The following is an 18,244-nucleotide window of genomic DNA, read 5'->3' as shown; positions in this document are numbered from 1 at the left end:
AGATTTCAAGAGAATTTTAGACATTTTAAGGCCTTAGATTCAAATGATTGGATTTTAGACTTTTTATGTTCTTATGGTCCACTTTTTATAACGTGGCTTTTTAATCAGTTTTCCTGCTTGAAACTCCAATCCTTGACATTCATACAATCAATGATATTCAGTTCAACATGTTTTAATGTTATGGCTGTCAGGTGTATGTGTTAAATGAAAAGTTTTGCACCTGTTGTAGGATACGATCAATTGATCTCTGGTCCATCTTGCTTGTGACAGCGTCCTTCCTTAGACGGGCAGCCACTGTGCCCAGGTAGTCTAAAGAGGCCACTCTCAGAGCCATCTCCGTTTGTTTATTACTGAACTGGTGTACCTGTTCAGAGCAAAAACAGAGAGAAAGACAGACGGACAGAAGGACCGTAAGAAAAAATGTCAGCAAGAAATGCATCTAAATAAATTAATAAAGATTAATTTATTACATTCCAGTTTTAACAAAGAACTTAATCGTACTGACCAGCAGTCTACCAAGCAGACTGAGCAACAACTCTGCAGCCGGCCACTCTGGTTTGTTCACTGTTGAGAGCAGGTCTTGGACAAAGTTCTCAAATAATGGCCGATAATCTTCTTCTCCTTGCTTGCTGCCACACCTGAGGGAGGGCAAAGTGAAACAGAAGGAAGTGGGTAGTGTCACAAATAGAAATTGCTGAACAGGATAGCAAATTAAAGCTACCAAACCCTATGAAGTTTGGTGGATGGTATCCTGTTATGTCTGAAATGTCACGCATCTCATGTATTACAAGCACCACAAGCTGGTTAATGGTGGTCTGGCTATCATTTTCTATAACAATAGATGGTGACACAATTTGTACCAGTAATCCACACAATAAATAGCTATGTCTTTAAAGAAACTAAACATGGTTGGTGAATTACTCTGCACACTCAGAAAATTATACAGTTAAGTTGGCAAAACACATTTACCGTCATCTTAAAAGTTCATAAAGCATTTCCGCTCATGTACAGGATGAAACTAATTACTTTTTGAGGAAGACTGAGAGGAAGTTCTGTGCTGTTCTCATTGCCGTCTCGTATGAGTTGGTTATCAAAACATCCTGATCCACCTAAAACAGAAAAGAGATTCTTAAAAAAAAAATGTTTTTTAACGTGGCGTTTGCATTCATGAAACAATTATACTTGCACATGTGTGATGGTTCGTTGTTAAAGTGTGTCCTCTTACCTTGCTTTCATACTCATCAAAAATATCCCTGTCATTGGGGAGATGGACCACACACTGGATCAGCTGCAGCACCAGAGCAGTTACCATCTGGATGTACATTGGCTCTCCATCCTGGTCTGAGCTGTTCAGCCTAAGGCACAAGAGTTCAGAGTAACCGTTAAATTGTAATTATGGGCGATATTTAGGATAATAACGGACTTGGGTTTCAGAAAACATCGTTATACTGGGACAGCTTCACCTTTACCTTCAATAATTCATCCACAAAAACGGCCCCTACAATAACCAGGCCTCAAAATGGGTGCATTGTCTTTGTAACAGTGGCCATAAATCACCATGGACAGAGATTAAATCCGTTACCTGAAATTCCTGAGAGAGCGTTTGCTGGTGGGCAGTCTGGCTAAAGAGGTAAAGATTTCCTCCAAGATCAGCTGCCGATGCTTCTCATAGCGTGAGAACACCTGAAGAGACAGGAAACAATCTTTAATCACTCCCTTTACTTTTGTACAGTTGTTAAAACACTAAGAATATAAAAAAATAGATAAATAAGGCAGAGGGAGAAATGCAACAATAAAAATGAATATGCATTATTTCAGTGACCCTACATAATGGGTCCCCAGCATCATAAATAAAGATAGATAAATAAAGACTTTCGGTACACCAAGACTCACCGCTGTAACTAGTTTAATGGCACACAACTGCAGCTCACTGACATTCTCCACAAAAAATGGAGTGATTCCCATAGAAGACACCTGAAAATAGAAGGTAAAACGAGTAATCATTTGGTCAGCAAAGCGCTTTCTGAGACGGATGAATCAAGAGCAACGTTGTCTAGAAATGTTTAGATTATACCTGGAGGATGGTTGTGTCTGTGAGAAGTTGAATCTCCAGGAGTTCAGAAATGTTGCTGACAATGTCACACACTTTGTTGTACAACATGACAATGACACGTTGCTTGTGTGTGGAGCATTTAGCACGCTTTGCCTTGGAGCTCAACAGACCACCTAGACAAATAGGAGAAGCCCAGTTGAAAAAAGAAAAAGAAAAAAGGATGTTCTTTGATCGTGAACAAACAGTTACACACATTTGTCAAAGCAAGTGTTATTATATACGAAAAACCAAAGAAGTCAACTAAAACTTCAAATTCTGTCAAACAGCTTGCTTTAAAGGGACGTTCTCCTATATAACTATCAACAACAACATCAAAATCACAAACAGGTGGAGTGACTAACCCCCCTATGGCAAAGACACTCCCTGATGGCCGTACCTTCACCGAGCCAGACAACTGGCCCCATGATACCACAAGGATCATTTCAGGAAAACAACAACAACAACAAGCCCAAGGCACTGGTCCAGCCTCCATATCCCAGTGTGATCGTGCATAAACGGAATGTACTGAAACATTTCCCACCCCTCAACCCAGGGGTTCCAACACATTGAATGCCAATGTTCTAGTGCCATACACTACAAAACACTACTTGAGCTCTCAGGTCCAGGCCCGACTGGACAAAACTGTTTTGGAGCCATTAGGGGGCGCCTCAGAAGGCAGATCATTTTAATACCATAGCTAATCATCGTATTTCGTACCAACAGTTCTCTACAGACATTTCTTACAAATAATTTCATGCAAGTCTACAATTCAGACTTAACTCCAATACCCCCCCAAAAAATAAATAAATAAATAAATAAATAAAATCAGAGAACCGCGAAGACTCATCCAGATACTTTAAGTTTAATTTATCAAGACATTAATTTTTATTATGTGTATTAATGTTTACTTCCACCTAAGACCAGGCAATCAGGTCAAAAATAAGATAATTCATCATAAATATTATCATTCTAACTCCAAGGAAGCCGTTAGTCTCGTTAAGTTTTCCTTTCATTTTTACATTCAACACTAATTTCCATGGAACGTTTTGATACTGCCAAATACTACAAGCTATCAGTTTAGTTTCATTTGGATCACAACAGTAAGACGCAGGTTTAATTAAAAAAAATGAAAGTTAAGTGATAAAACAAAGTTTGGCTATAATGCTCACCTCCATGTGGGTCCACCCTGTAGACAGGATCATACTGTGGGTACAGTGTGTTCTGAAGGTGGAACTTTGTGTATTGAAGCACTCGCTCGATGACGTCTTCTATGTAGACAGCCTTCGGCATATGCAATGAAGTCATGATGTTAAGAGCTGTCAGACAGGCGTCTGCAGACTTTGTGACTCTCTCCATTATCAAGTCTCTCCAAAGTCTTTCCTCATCTTCAGCGTCATGGTCCTGAGGTTAGAAAGGAAAGGAATGTGACTGCTCTTTGGATTTAAAAAAAAACAAACAAAAAAAAAAAAAACAGTTTATAATAATTTTCACCAAGAAATCTGAAGCCCTTCCGTAATTACTGCTATTACTGCCAAAAAGTATGCTGCAGAGAATAATGAAAACAGAGGAACTGGGAGAAGAAACCTACGTGGTTCATCAGTGTGGTGAGCTTGGATCCATCCAGGATATTCTTTTCTAGGATGTTCAGGAGCTTCACCAACTTGTCTGATGGAATCTACAAGAGCAGAAACGTTTATTAGCCCCACATCTGATAGAACGTCACACCTCCACAACAATTCACGCAACATTTTCACAGCAAAATATATACCATACCCTGCTGGAGATGCCCATGGCCTTAATTTTGGCAGACTCACTGCCCAGCTCATTTAACTGGTGTTTACCAAGCAGCAATTCCTGAGGGATCTCATCATCATCTGCTGCTCGAAAACACAAAAGAAAACATTAGAGAATAATGACAGTAAAATAAGATTTAAGTGTACACGCAAAGTTTGTCGTTTAAAGCTGGTAAACACTAATATTAACCCATGGTAGTGAAATCCACATCCTCCAGATTTTCCAGTATGTTGTCAATGCTTGTTAAGAATCTCTTGAATGTGGATGAGTCCATAAGCTCTTCTTGGGTCAGCTTGGGTTCATATGCTTTCCGTTTCTTCTGCTTCTCCTTCATCTTCATTTTTCTGGCAACTGAAACAAATTTAATTTTTAGGTGTGAATGTCCTCTTTAAAGTGCTAGTTTGAAAGATTTCAATTTGTCAAATAAAGCTGGTATTGACTGAAATTTTGTTTAATTTCCTTTAATACATAACAGACTTTGATGTCATAGTCACTTCTGTGTATAAACTTAACTACTCTCTGATCTAATGCACCAAAGAGATGTGAAAAACCAAACCCTATGACACACAACTCAAAAGCATAACTTTAACTGGTTGAATACATACGTTCACTCATGCTGGGCGGTGGCGAATCTTCCTCAGAGGAGTCACGATAGCGGCTGCCCGAGCCTCGTCGGCTGTCTCGTTGCCCGCTTTTCCGGTGATCTCCCGACCCACGTCGCTCTCTTTCTTCCATGTCCCAAGATCTGTCTTTGTCTCGTCGCTGTCGCTTCCTTGCAGCTGGGGAAATAGAGCAAAGAAATTTGATCCTGAAGATGATCGAGCTGACATACAACAGTAAACTGGTAAACTGTAATTTAATAATCAGCTAATTCCTTATAATGTCTAAAGGCCCATTTCATTTCAATGATCATTTTTCAAAAGAAAATTAGGCTACATTTACACTGTCAGTTAAATGTTACCCAATTCCGATATTTTGCTCTCATGTGACACAGATACGATATGTTTTTTGAACATGTAAATAGGACAAGGACGCATGCATTTGGATATTTTGAGATCGGATACAGGCCTCCTTCATATGTGGAAATTTATCAGATACGAATCGGATATGTGAAAATGCGACCGCCATGTAAACAGGCAGATCGGATATTCTTACACATTGCGTTCCACACGTCAACATCGGAGGACGGTCTGTAGCTCGTCAGCTCGTGGAAGCTGTATGTACCGATGCCACAGCTCGTCTCGCACGACTTGGCAGAAGTTGTTTACAATCAGGCACACTGATGCGTTGCTAATGCCAAATAGGTGAGCCAATGTGCGATAGCCTGCACCTGTTGCGAGCCAGCAAAGAGCGACACCGACACGCATTTTCAGTGGAATCGCCCGACGAAATGTGGTGTCTTGGTAGGAGAAGAATGGGGACAAACTTTCACACAGCATACCAAAAGTTTGTCGGCTCATTCTAAAATTGCTGACCCACTGCTCTTCATCAAAGCCCGCCACAACATTCTCCCACCAGTCCTGGGATCGGTCTCGCACCCAGACACTCCTCTGAACAACTGAGGAGGCAATAATTGCAGCGTGTGCACAGGATGCAATAATGGCCCTTTTCCTCCTTCTCTGCCTTAAAATCCTGCCAATGTTGGGCGAACTTCTCATATACCGCAACACTAGCATCACACCTATGTCAACGTCGTCCATTTGCCTCAGCAGTAGAGTTTGGTAAACACTTAAGTAGACATGCGCGATGTTTCAGGTGATAGGCAAGTGTAATCGCGTGAATCAGAGATGAGTCACATTATTAAAGTATGTAAAACCACACGTTTAAAAAAAAAAAAAAAAAAAAAAAAAAAAAAAAAAAAATCGGATTTAGGCAAAAAATCAGATCTGGGCATCAAGACTTGCAGTGTAAATGTAGCCCAAGTCAACAAAAAGTGACAAATTAGTTAATTTACTTACACTCTCCATTTGCGTCAAAATCATCGTCTGAGCTGACCTCAGCATATTTGGGCCTCTCATTTACAGTGCTTCGTTTCCTCTTGTTCATCTTCACCCTTTCACACAAGGGCATGGTTGACTCAATCTCTGCCAGCAACTCTGGGGGCAGCTCTTTCAGAACTGCTGGGTCCATGCCACCTGAGCATTCAACAGTAATAAATCAAGTTATTTTGAAAAAGAGAAATGCATCAATGTCTGTGTAGTGTATAACAATAAGATGAGAAAAAGTTGAGTGAAACTGCCTGAAGTTCATGTTCTTACTTTTGCCAGACTTTCCTGATGAGAACCTGTTCTTTCCAGACTTGCTGTGCCGTATGATCCTCTGGATCTGGTCAACTGAGAGCTTTTTTAGGACCACGACAGGCTTGGGCCGCTTTTCAAAATCCTTCACCAAACCTAGCCTCTCTAACTTAACCTTAGGTTGACCCCACATTTGACCCTCAGTTGACCCACTGCCATCCTTGTCACGATTGATCTGTAAAAAAAAAAGAGAGAAAAAAAAAAGAAAAAAAACAGCTCACAGTTATGCCAAGTTCAAATATCTATGAAATTCACTTTTCACAGAGCTTTAGAGAAATTATCAAAATTTTGTTAACAGAACAGAAACTCAAGACGCTAAAATACCAAACAATTATTGAAACCAACATGAGATTAGTGATTTTGATGTTAGTTCCCACTGACCACAGAGCAAAGACAAAGATATATTCCACTGTGTTTCCAACAATGTCACATCTTAAGTTAAAGGGCCAGCAATGAATGCATATAACACCGTCTCCTGCACCTAAAGGTCACGTACTAAAAATGCATACAATACACTCAAAGCCTATACGAACACTGAGAAGATATCCATCTCTGTGTCTTATGAAACAGGGCAGTTTTAAGTACCTGATAAAAACTAAAACAACTTATCAGCAATGCGGCCTATACTAACAGCGCTCTGTTCAATGTAGCTGGGGTGTTGTGCTGCAGATAGAAACTAACAGCCATTCTGTATGCTGATAACTTATTCCAAAAATTTGGTCAACGCTAACCAGTTTTTTTTAATATGACGTTTCAACGATGTCTGAGAAACTTCATCTACAAAATTCTCACAATATTCCTCAATCCAATAAATTCAATTATAATGCAAACTAAGCGCACTCTAACGTTTCAGTGTCACATTCTCTACCAATGACAGGCAAGCAATAACAAGAAGAATTAAGGTCTCATTGCTGGAGACAACACTGTATCTACATTTCACTTTTCCTAATGTATGACTGTTGCACCAAAGCAAACAACAGGTAACTTCAAGACTCTCCTCTAAAGGGCGCACATCTGGTTTATTCAGGATGTTGTCATCATTCATTCATGACTAATAATTCCACTCAAACTACATGTAGGACTTCTGAGAACAGCAATGTTAACCCCAACTAACCCTTCTGTTCACTATACATGCTGCCTCTGGGTCAAATTCTGAAGAACTCTAAAGTCAACTACCACAGCTATGCAGATGACACACAGACATATCTCGCACTGTCTCCAGATGACTGCAGTCCTATAGAGTCATTGTGCGACTGCTTAGAGCAAGTCAAAAAGTGGATGAACCAAAATTTCCTTCAGTTAAATCAAGAAAAAACTGAGGTCATTGTGTCTGGCAACAAAGAGAAGAGGTTTGTTGTCAGTAAACATCTTGAGTCACTGTCTCTAGAAACTAAACACCAAGTCCGGAACCTCGGCGTGCTGATAGACTCAGACCTGACCTTCAACAATCATATCAAATCAGTCACCAAATCAGCCTTTTATCAACTTAAGAACATATCCAGAATTAAGGGTTTCATGTCCCAAACAGATCAGGAGAAGCTGATTCATGTTTTCATCTCCAACAGACTTGACTACTGTAACGGTCTTCTGACTGGACTCCCCCAAAAGAGTCTCAAACAGCTGCAGCTCATTCAGAACGCTGCAGCCCGAGTTTTAACCAGAACAAAGAGATCACATCACATCACCCCAGTTCTCAAGTCTTTACATTGGCTCCCGGTCAGATACAGAATAGATTTTAAAGTTCTGCTGCTCGTCTACAAATCACGGAATGGTTTAGGTCCAGAATACATGAATGACATGCTAGCAGAGTATAAACCCAGTAGAGCTCTGAGATCTGCTGACTCAGGTCAGATAGTGGAGCCCAGAGTTCAAACTAGACACGGTGAAGCAGCTTTTAGCTGTTATGCTGCACACAACTGGAACAAACTACCAGCAGAACTGAAATCAGCCACAACTGTAAGCACTTTTAAATCCAGGTTAAAAATATTTCTCTTACGGTGTGCTTATGGTTGAGTTTATATATTTCTTTTTCCCCTCTTCTTTGATTGCTTTAATTTTTATTCTATTTTTTTTCTCTTTAAATTGCTTGTTTTTATGCTGCTTTATGCTGTTCTTTTAAATGCCTTGTCTTTATGTAAAGCACATTGAGTTGCCTGTGGTATGAAATGCGCTATATAAATAAAGATGCCTTGCCTTGCCTTGCCTTACCTGTTTAGGTTGACTGTGTTGGTGTTTAACCACCCATTATGACTTTAACATCACCTGTCGGACAGTGTCATCTTGTTTGACTGAATATTGCAACAATATTTTGTTAGATTTATCTCTTCTTTGAACTGACCCTATCTGGAACGACAAACTCATTGTCAATGCAAGTGAACAAAAACCACCATGCTAAAATAAGAACGGACCGTGACGCACTGCCACTTGCATCAGGCGAGTAGCTGACATGGAAGTGGCTGAGGGTGTCACTGAACACTGCTGACAACAGATGAGGAATTTAACTTCAAGAGGAAATTTTGTTGTTTTCAATCCAGAAGATTTCAGAAATGATTTACCCACAGTGGAAGATTTCTTTGAGGCATTTGATTCTGTTTGCACACCAACTAATTTCAATAATAGCAACAATAATAAAATCAAAACAAACCAACAAAAAATCTACTTTTTTTAACAGATGATTAAGTGTGAGTTAATGAGTGATTGAATTCTAAGACCAATACCAGAAATTAAGAAAAAAAAAAGAAAAAAACGTAGGTTTTAAAATGGGGAAAACAAAAACAAGAGTGAGCACGGGAGTGATTGGTTTGGTGAGATTGCAGGCAGTGACAGCTGAATGATTGGTAGGTGGGTGGGTGGATATATTTGGTTTGGGCAGCCCAGATCACCTTAGGGATCTGGAAGTTCTTCAGTGCTCCGCTATGCCCTCCCAGGAGCTGAGCAGGGAAAGAATCGGGAATTTTAGGACCAGCAGCGGATGAGGCCGGTTTGGAACCATCTTGCCTACTGCTGCTCCGACCAGGCTCTCCAGTGGAAGAAGCCCTGAAGCCAGACCTATCTCGATCACTTCGAGAGCGAGGGTCAGGAGACCGCCTATCTCGACTGCCAGTCTCACTCCGATGCCTCCTATCCCTGTCAGATTCGCGGTCCCTGTCTCGTCCATGCTCCCCTCGATTTGATGATTTTGGCATCTCTCCATGTCTGTCTGAGGACTTCTCATCATGTCGGTGCTTTGATGACTCCCGACCATCTCTCCTGCTGTCATGTTTATCCACCCTGTTCTTGATTACTTCCGGTCGTCCATCTGGTTTCAACCGCAGAGCTGTGTCAGAACCCTCCATGGCAGCTGGCCCACTAGCTGGTTCTTCAGGCCAGCGTTGGGCCTCAAGCGCTGGAATAGGAGCAGCCAGACAGGGGTCGAGCTGGCCATCAGCTCGGCCTGCTTGTTGGAGGTCGATGCTCACCATGAGGGGAGGGCGGCTGGCACCATTGCCAGCTGCAGTGGCCTCTTGTGGCGTCAGTTTGCCTGCATTGCCCCCTCCTGTTGATCCACTGCCTGGGGCCCCTGTGGGACCACCTGGTCCGCCTGCACCTGGCTCCAAGGGGAAAGAGTCCTGTTTTCTCTTCTTCAGAGGCTTGTCTATAGAAAGAGACGCATAGAAACAATATTCAATGCTCAAGTCCATGTGTGTCTCAACTTTTTAGGGCTACTTTAATGAATATTAACATGTACAACATACCCTTATCTTGCACCTCCTTGGAACACCTTTCACTAGCCGCCTCTCGTTCTAACCTCTCAATTTCAGCAAGAGCATCGAGCTCCGCCTCGCCATAAGGGGAACTGGGAGGCTGAAGAACGCCAGCACCACCTGCTTGCTGGGAGACGTGTTGCTGTTGCAGTCGGGCTGCTAGATTTTGCTGGAGAACAGGAACGTGTTGAAAGCCCAGCTCTGCCTCAATATTGTCCGAGTTCTGATCCATGCCCGGCACCACATCACCTGAGACACAAACCAAAAAACATGAATTTTTTGTGTTTTTTGTTACAAATACATTTCCATGCAGCATACCTCTTTGTTAGTGTTGCAAAACATTACAAATGCTGTAAAACTGACTAACAATAAATAAATAAATATACATAAACAAATGACTAACCCAGCTACAACTGAACTAACCCAGAATCTTACCTGGGGGATCAGATTCATTTGACTTGACCCTGGACAGCTTGAGGGTGAGCTTTGTAGAGTCCTTGTTTGGAGAACTAACAATGTCATACATATCTTTCTCCTCCTTCACTGTCAGGGCTTTCTTCCTTTGCTGGAGTTGCAGCTTCTGGTCAGGTCCTCCATCCCTTGGTGAGGGTGCATAAGGAGGCGGTGACTGGAGAATCAGCGGTGGGCGAGAACCCGCTATGAGGCAGCAACACCAACAAGAGAAGATCAAAGTTATGAGGAAAAAAAGGATCACTGTAATGACCAGTGGCACTGCTACTGAATTAATGGTCTCAAACTATTCAGGTGGTGTATATTCTAATTATTATTATTTACAAGCAGCTTCTCCCTCAATTAAAAAAAACCCCAAAAAGTCAGGTAAGGTGTATGCACTGTAGTGCCTCTTTGACTTCCGTGTCCTTACATATGGGTGTTCCCTCACTCGATGCTGGAGAGCAGCCTGACTGTGGAGACCTCAGAGGGAAAGATGGATTCCTCATGGTGGAGTCCCCCTCCTAAACAATACAGAAGTCAATCATAATAGATTAAAAAAAATATAAAAAATTGTTTCTTTTGTTTCAAGACAACTACAGAGTTTCAAAAAGAAATAATGAAACTGCAAATATCAGAAAATGAATCTCTTGAGTATAAATCTCTTTTTACTACTGTTTGTCAGTCATACCTCATTGTCCAGTCGTGGCACAATATTCAGGTAGTCCTCGGTACCGTGTCTGTCTGAGTGGTGGTTGGGAGCGTTGGCCATCTGCCCCGATACTTTGCCCTCATGGATATTTCGTATCCCACCAGGTACCATCGGGCTTGACACAGACACTGAAAAAATTGAAAACAAAAACATTCCTTTAAAAAAATAATTTACTGGTAAACTGATACCAACAACGATGATTTTGGCTAGAAAAAAAGATGCCATCACTTTTATCTTGGAGATGTGTCTCGACTCTGCTTATTAAATTTAATAAAGTGTTAATTCCTCGAACATTTACATGACCCAGGATTTTACTGGAAACGTGTTCAGTTTTACTGTAAAATTTGCCACAGCTCTTCCAAAACCTCAGCATAAGCTCAGTGAGACCCATACATAATCGTCAAAATGTATTACGATCATTATTAGTTAAAATACTACACTAAAGAGATGTCAATACATCCAACTTACTGGTGATATAAATAATAACATATCAATTGAAAAAATGTTTCAGCCTTGGTTGAACAAAAAAAAAAAATAAATAAATAACTTGTTCCTATCACTGCTCATCTACTTTAACATGAAAACAAGTGTAATTCAATACACCAGAACAGGATCCCGAAATGCAAAGTAGAATAATCCGAACTAATCCTACTTAAATCTAAGAGCCCCAAACTTTGAAGTTTCCATTTCTTACTCTAGAAGTGTTTTTGAATGCCCATGGATTGCCAATTTTGAGTTATGCATTAGGGTTCCTCCAAACAACTTATGTTCAACTGTTAAAACATTTGAGAACTTCCAACTTAAACTTTTGAATCAAATTAGACAAACGAAAACAGAATCCCGAATGCATTGGCTTGAGGCAACTGCTCTCTGTGAAGCAACCGAAGGAGATAAAGTCAAAAACTTGGTTTTGTAATATAGTCTGACATCAAAGGTTTAAATGCTCATTCTATTACGAGTAATAGCCTCTTTCAGGGTTGGACCTTATTGTTAACCCACTGCTGTCCCTACTTGTAATTCACACATCCCCCACAGAGGAAGTTCAGCCCCACATTGCTGTGTCCTTACACACATCAAGTCAGCATACCAGAATCAGCAGAGTGGCAACGGGAATGTTGGTTCAGATGGAAAGTTCTCCGTTGTCTGCTTGATGTGTGTGAGCACAAAACAAGGCAGGACCATTTTGCTTCTGCTGCTACTTTCCTTATACAGACGCGCATCAACCTATTTTCGCACATGACATAATGCACAACGAAGGTGCATCAGGCACAGCTTGTAAAAATGCCCATGTGAAAGAGGCTACTGTTCGACCGGTTAACCTGTCCAGAGATGCTGTCATGTAAGAAACTTCAAGAGCACAGATGGAGATGGAGGAATCTTCACACAATAATACACACTAAACAAGGTCTTAAGTATGCGCGCACCTTTTAGAGTGGCTTTGAAATATGGCAAAATGAAAATGATTAAAACACACTTAAATTCCCTGATAATATGCAGTCAAAAGTTTAAACTCAGGTACACACACACACACGTAAGGATGCACCGATCCGCATTCCAGGACTCCTTTCATGTAAAAACATGACCACCACACTCACACATACAGTCTAACCTTGTTGTATTTGTTGGTGTTGATTGTAGCTAGGTGGTTGCTGGTGGGGATACTGCTGTATGTAACCAGGAGCAGGGCTCTGGGGAGTGTAGGGGCTTGGTACTGGACTGCTCTGTTGGCCCATGTACCGGCTACTAGAACCAGTCTGCGGCGCCACAAATCGGCTGGATGAATTATTAAAGAGAAAAGGGCAGCAGAAGATAAGCAAGCAAGAAACAGAGAAATTGTATGAACTCAAGTTAAATTAATACGATTATTCAAATTCAAACATATTTATTCGACAACTGGTCCAACAATTATAATACTTTGAAAGTTCTGTTAGATTACAATCAGTTCAATCTTTTAAAGGAACCCACCTTGATGGATTGGGAGAAATTGCTGCTGGCTGGAAGTTTGCAGACTGGGCAGGGCTATGCATGGAGTTGATCTTGAACGGCGGTACCATTGGCTGCTGCATAACTGTTTAGAAAAATACGTATGAAATTGATGTGAAAATCTACACATAACTTGTCTTAATGATTTCATTGTTTTATAACCATCAACCACATAAATAATAAAACATAATAAGGTTGGACATGTTTTTGTCTCCATACTTTTCTCCCTGAAGATGCCAGGGTTCCTGGCCAGCATGGTCTGCAGCAACAGTGGTGCGTCTCCTTCTGGCTCATCGCTACCCAGGTTGTCCTTCAGCTCTCTGAAAACACACACACACACACACACACACACACACAAAAAGATGCGTGGGCACACTATAAAACAGTTAAACAGATAAGTGGGTAAAACAAACAGTCTTGAAAAATGTTTAAGTATAAATGTAAACATGCAATGCAGGCTAAATAATAAAAAAAAATAAAAAAATATGACAGATTACGTAACCTGACACTCAGATTTAATTGTATACCTTTTACTACAAAGAGAGAAAAGTAAAAGGCAAATACATTTTTGGTCGTATAAATTCTTCGTCATTTAAGGTGCACTGCCTCTGTAGCACCAGCTCAGACTAATGCATTCCACCAAAGTTCTGCCATAAATGATACATTTCCAAGGCATATAAATATTCCGTGTTTCTAATAGGTTTAAACCTTACGCTTTTAGAACAATTCCACCCTGTACACACAATTCAAATAAATACTACAATTTTCTGGAAAATCTTAACTTTCTGTCAACAAAACATGAATATGTAATATTACTGTCACTGCTGTAGGATAAACAGACTACATTCCCAATGGATTCAGTCATTAAATGTCGTCTTCTTCTTGTCTTTTTTTTTACACACACTTGCATCTAGCAAATTAGCCAGTGAGGAAAACAATAGCTTTTAATTCTAGTATCAATTTAAGGTGCAGCAGTGGCTCAGTGGTTAATAACCGGAAGGTTGGCGGTTCGATTCTCACTCTCGCCACTCAAAAGATTGGTGAAACTGACAGCTGAAGGGGTGTCAGTCCACCTCCTTGCTATGGACGAGGTGCCCTTGAGCAAGGCAGCGTACCCCCATGCTCCCCAGACGCTGTAATTGGCTGCGGTGGAGCGGTGTATGGCATCTGACTCTATGAGTGTGTGACCCTGTGCATGTGCATGTGTGTTCAACAGGTGCCAACCTCGATAGGTTAAAAGCGGAGGACAAATTTTGTGTATCCCTGTAGATGACAATAAATCTGATCTTAATCTTAATCTAGGATGAGTCCTTCTTCTCTCATTAAGAATACATATATTTTATGTATTGTAATTGGTGATATTCTTGTCACCTTTATTTCAAAGTCTCTTTGAGATCAAAGATTTCTTTTCAAAGATCGTCCTGGCCAGGACCACAGCAACAACACAGACATTCGATACATGTTAACAATTATACTAAGTTTTCTTAAAAACACGAGTGAAATAACAATGTCCTTGTAAACGATTAAAAAAAATAAAAACAAGATCAATATTATAAGTAAAAAATTAAAAAAAATGGTGCTGCATGTTCACAAGTACACAGCGACATTTATTCCATGACTAGAGTTTTACTGCTCAGTTTTAAAGCCAACTTTTTGTATCAAACTTCGGGCTCCACAACAGACAACCATTCCATACTCATGTTAAACCTGTCACTCTGTTCATCAAGACACAATTCCGCCAAATGGATGCATTTATTCATACACTCACATGTGCTCTGTGGAAACCTGGTTGAGGCCATGAGCTAGCTGGGAGGCCAGATTCTCATCTCGACAGCCCAGTAGACAGGTAACTTCCTCCGCAATCCTCCCATTGAATAAGAGGCTCTTAGTCGTGGTGGCAGGTAGAGGGGAGGGAAGGGGCAGCTGGTTCAACACTAAGATGAGAACAGAGTTTTTGAAAGAACAGATTGGTAATGAAATAAAAGCGGGAGAGAGAAAGATTGAGAAAAAAGTGAAGCATTAGAGGATATGGTGTTGTAGGAAAGTAGAGAAGTACATAGGTAGACAAGACAAACAGCATGAAATCAAAACTGACTATTTATATTTGTTCAAATAGAATATTTCTGATTTGCATGTCATATACAGGAGACTGGAGCAAAAACTGTGACAGTATGTTTGACACTCACAGTCTGTAAGGCTAGCGATCCCAGCAAGAGTGGTGATGGGAACATGAGGCATATCCCCATTCATGCTGAAGGTGGGGGAGTGTGTTAATACACAGGTAGATCAGGGGGTCAATGGACGACACCCGTCCTCACATCTCCTGGCACCTTGGAGAGAACATAGTGAGAGAGGAGGTCAAAAACAAAATCTGGGATTTTTATCGGAAAGACATCAAGTTATAAAAGTTGTAAAGAAAGACGCACAACAACCTTTGCTGTAGATTCAAGATCCTTTTAGTTTTATTTGTATTATGTATGTATACAGTTTGTCTACCTTCATGTTGATAATACTTTATTCTACATGAGGTTGTTTTTTTTTCTGCACAGCAGCATCATCTGCATACACAAAATGTGATGTTTCTCACTACATAACTGAACAAGATTTCACTCTATGCAACAACATATCAAGTATGATGCTGAGCTATAAGTGGGGATATATCAGAGGACTTTGCATTCAGTAAAAAATGTGGTGTTAAGAAGATATCTTACTCAAGAAATATGTACATTTCGTTCAGAGTCAAAGGTTAAAGAACAAACTACGATACATTCCTGCATCTCAATAACACTTTAGCTCTCTATAGGTGTGTGTTTGTATCACTCCATACATTTTCTAGAGTCAGTCAAAGTTTCCCTCAGTGAGGGGTATTATGATTCCTTCAAACATAATGACAGAATGATCATCTCCCCCCGATATATAGACAATGTGAAAATATATTAAGGTGTATCTGTATCTAAAATATATTACGAAACAGATGTAAATGCAACAGCATAACCCTAGCTTTCAAAGGATTGGCCTAGTAGTTTTAACAAAAGAAATATAAACTCATGTTAAACTACTAGTGACGAAAGTTCCTGAATACTGCAAAACACCTGTCACATGTACTCTAGTGAACAAGCCTAAACATTCTGCTTGTGTAGCTATCTTGCCATGCATGGGCATAGAGCACACAGTTTCAAGCTGAATTAAAAAATATTATGTGCAATTAACACTGTTAATATTATGCTGTTGCATAGGTGATTATATTTCATACATATATTTTAGTAACACAAGTATGAACTTTGGCTACCTATGTGTGCCTACACTAAACATGTTAATGTTAATTCATTTCAAGTTATAAACCCCAAAGACCACATCCTAATATTACCCATATGCACAAGTTTAGGGCCCTTTGTTACAGTTGTCCTAAACCCATTTGCTTGTTAGATGCCATTGACCTCTCAGGATGCAGAAGGTGAAACAAGCTTTTTGTGGGAAATATTCAGAATATCCAAGCATTCCTTACGGAACTTATTGTTGTCAAATTCATTCTTTCTGACTGAACATTCAGATTCATATATATGCAGAAAGAAATTTACAGATGATCACATGCACCACAGTCAAACCCCATAAACAATCAACAGTGTCATATCATGACATGCCAGTGACAAAGCTAACTCAAACTGTAATAATACCTTTCAGAAGAATTCTGTGTAGTCTCTGGTGGACTCAATGACATTTCAGATAAAAACTCCTACACCTTCAATCTGGTGGGGAAACAAACGGCTCTGCATCACACTTTGAAGCATAAAACTGCAATTCATTCTCAGTTTGGACAATGATATGTCTAAAAAGCTAACACAAAACTAACTAACACCGAACAAAATAATGACAAACATGCAATTCTCGTTTGCCGTTATTCTTCCTGCTACACAAGCTTCAAACAGGGAATGCAAAAGCGTGCAGCACAACTTCAAAGAATAAGCCACATATCTATGTAAAAGAAAAGGAAAAAAAGCAACCTCTGCATTTTATTAGAGCCATGTAAACACAATGCTGCAACCTAATCAGAACTGAGAGCAAGCGACCATTGAGCTCAAACACTTGGGGTGGAAATGAAACGTATTCTGCACCACCTAACTGTTACGGAGAATCAACAGATGGATCATGTAAACAGTATATTAGCAAGCGGTAACGTTAGCATGCTCAGCTTGTGTGGTTTTCCTCTGCACGCAGGGGCTTGGCTCTTGGCTGACAGCTGTGAGACTGACAGGCAGGAGGCAGCACAAAGGAACAGATGCACTGTGATGGTGGCGGCAGTAGCGGGGGGCTGAATCCTCCAGGAGTAAACTGCTACTGTGTGCAATATGCAAACTGAGTAGCTAGAAGCCAAACCAACGCCAATAACATGTCCACCAATCTCAAGCAGTAAAGTAACTATGACTGATGCAAAGTAGGTTGTTCTCAGTCAAAACATTTCCAAACAGGCTCAAAACACAAACTACAACTAGCCCTGCCAAAGAATCTAGTTCCCCAAAACACAACGCAAAATGTCAAATGTAAAACTATTGATAATCCTAATGTGCAGTTGACATTACAATCAATTACAACGTTTCATCTTTGCCCAATTGCAAAGCTGAAGCTAACCACAAGCGAAAAAAACAACACCGCTATACTGCTGAGAAGTTGTTTACCGCTTGGACCCTTTGAGCTAACCGCGAAGCTACTGTAAAGCTAAAAAAATTACTATCCATAACAACCTAACATTTGCTAACAACAATAGTCGCGTTTTAAAAGATAGCTAGTTAAGCTAACTAGCTTTAACAGTTATTAGTTAGCTCCTGTCGCTGTTCCTCGTTCAAATAATGGGAATTAAAAAATAATACAAGGAAGCGCTAGTCGTGGTTGATAAATGTTAGCCAATTTCCACTGAGCTCGGAAAAAATGTGATGGGTTTGAAAGTGCATGTACAGTCAACGGCACGGGTTGCAATTCCGTGGCAACGGCCCAATCCTCGGGCTCGACAAATGACATCCAGTTGAGGCCGTGCGCCTCGGTAGAGCGAAAACACACCTAGCTAGCTTGGCAGGCTAATTCGCTAGCTTCCGTTACCTCCCGGTCAACGGTTAACGACGCCGTTGGTGGTCTTGCAGCAGAGCATTTATAAACGTTATTCATAATAATAATAAGTGCA

At 40.5% G+C, this 18,244-nt stretch overlaps 1 protein-coding gene across 3 annotated transcripts in view; it reads right to left on the bottom strand.

Annotated features, from left to right (window-relative positions):
• nipbla (NIPBL cohesin loading factor a) overlaps positions 1-18,244 on the bottom strand; it is a 34,993-nt gene that overhangs the window by 16,337 nt on the left and 412 nt on the right. The window contains exons 2-26 of one of the 3 annotated variants that reach the window (XM_075467853.1): positions 16,746-16,817; positions 15,258-15,401; positions 14,840-15,005; positions 13,291-13,391; positions 13,054-13,156; positions 12,698-12,861; positions 11,068-11,216; positions 10,810-10,900; positions 10,362-10,583; positions 9,918-10,175; positions 9,066-9,817; positions 6,145-6,358; positions 5,845-6,021; positions 4,492-4,665; positions 4,076-4,237; positions 3,866-3,969; positions 3,681-3,767; positions 3,262-3,493; positions 2,075-2,226; positions 1,894-1,974; positions 1,583-1,683; positions 1,226-1,355; positions 1,027-1,109; positions 506-638; positions 221-364 (exon numbers count right to left, since the gene is read on the bottom strand). In XM_075467853.1, the coding sequence (XP_075323968.1) occupies positions 221-364; positions 506-638; positions 1,027-1,109; positions 1,226-1,355; positions 1,583-1,683; positions 1,894-1,974; positions 2,075-2,226; positions 3,262-3,493; positions 3,681-3,767; positions 3,866-3,969; positions 4,076-4,237; positions 4,492-4,665; positions 5,845-6,021; positions 6,145-6,358; positions 9,066-9,817; positions 9,918-10,175; positions 10,362-10,583; positions 10,810-10,900; positions 11,068-11,216; positions 12,698-12,861; positions 13,054-13,156; positions 13,291-13,391; positions 14,840-15,005; positions 15,258-15,321 (4,044 nt within the window). In that variant the 5' untranslated portion in view covers positions 15,322-15,401; positions 16,746-16,817. The remainder of the gene's footprint in view (positions 1-220; positions 365-505; positions 639-1,026; positions 1,110-1,225; positions 1,356-1,582; positions 1,684-1,893; positions 1,975-2,074; positions 2,227-3,261; positions 3,494-3,680; positions 3,768-3,865; positions 3,970-4,075; positions 4,238-4,491; positions 4,666-5,844; positions 6,022-6,144; positions 6,359-9,065; positions 9,818-9,917; positions 10,176-10,361; positions 10,584-10,809; positions 10,901-11,067; positions 11,217-12,697; positions 12,862-13,053; positions 13,157-13,290; positions 13,392-14,839; positions 15,006-15,257; positions 15,402-16,745; positions 16,818-18,244) is intronic. The other 2 variants (XM_075467852.1, XM_075467854.1) reach the window with 2 other exon arrangements.

This window comes from Odontesthes bonariensis, chromosome 6 (assembly GCF_027942865.1).
Source record: "Odontesthes bonariensis isolate fOdoBon6 chromosome 6, fOdoBon6.hap1, whole genome shotgun sequence".
Taxonomy (NCBI): Eukaryota; Metazoa; Chordata; class Actinopteri; order Atheriniformes; family Atherinopsidae; genus Odontesthes; species Odontesthes bonariensis.
Note: the sequence above shows the minus strand (reverse complement) of the source record. Positions and strands in the feature narration are given on the sequence as shown.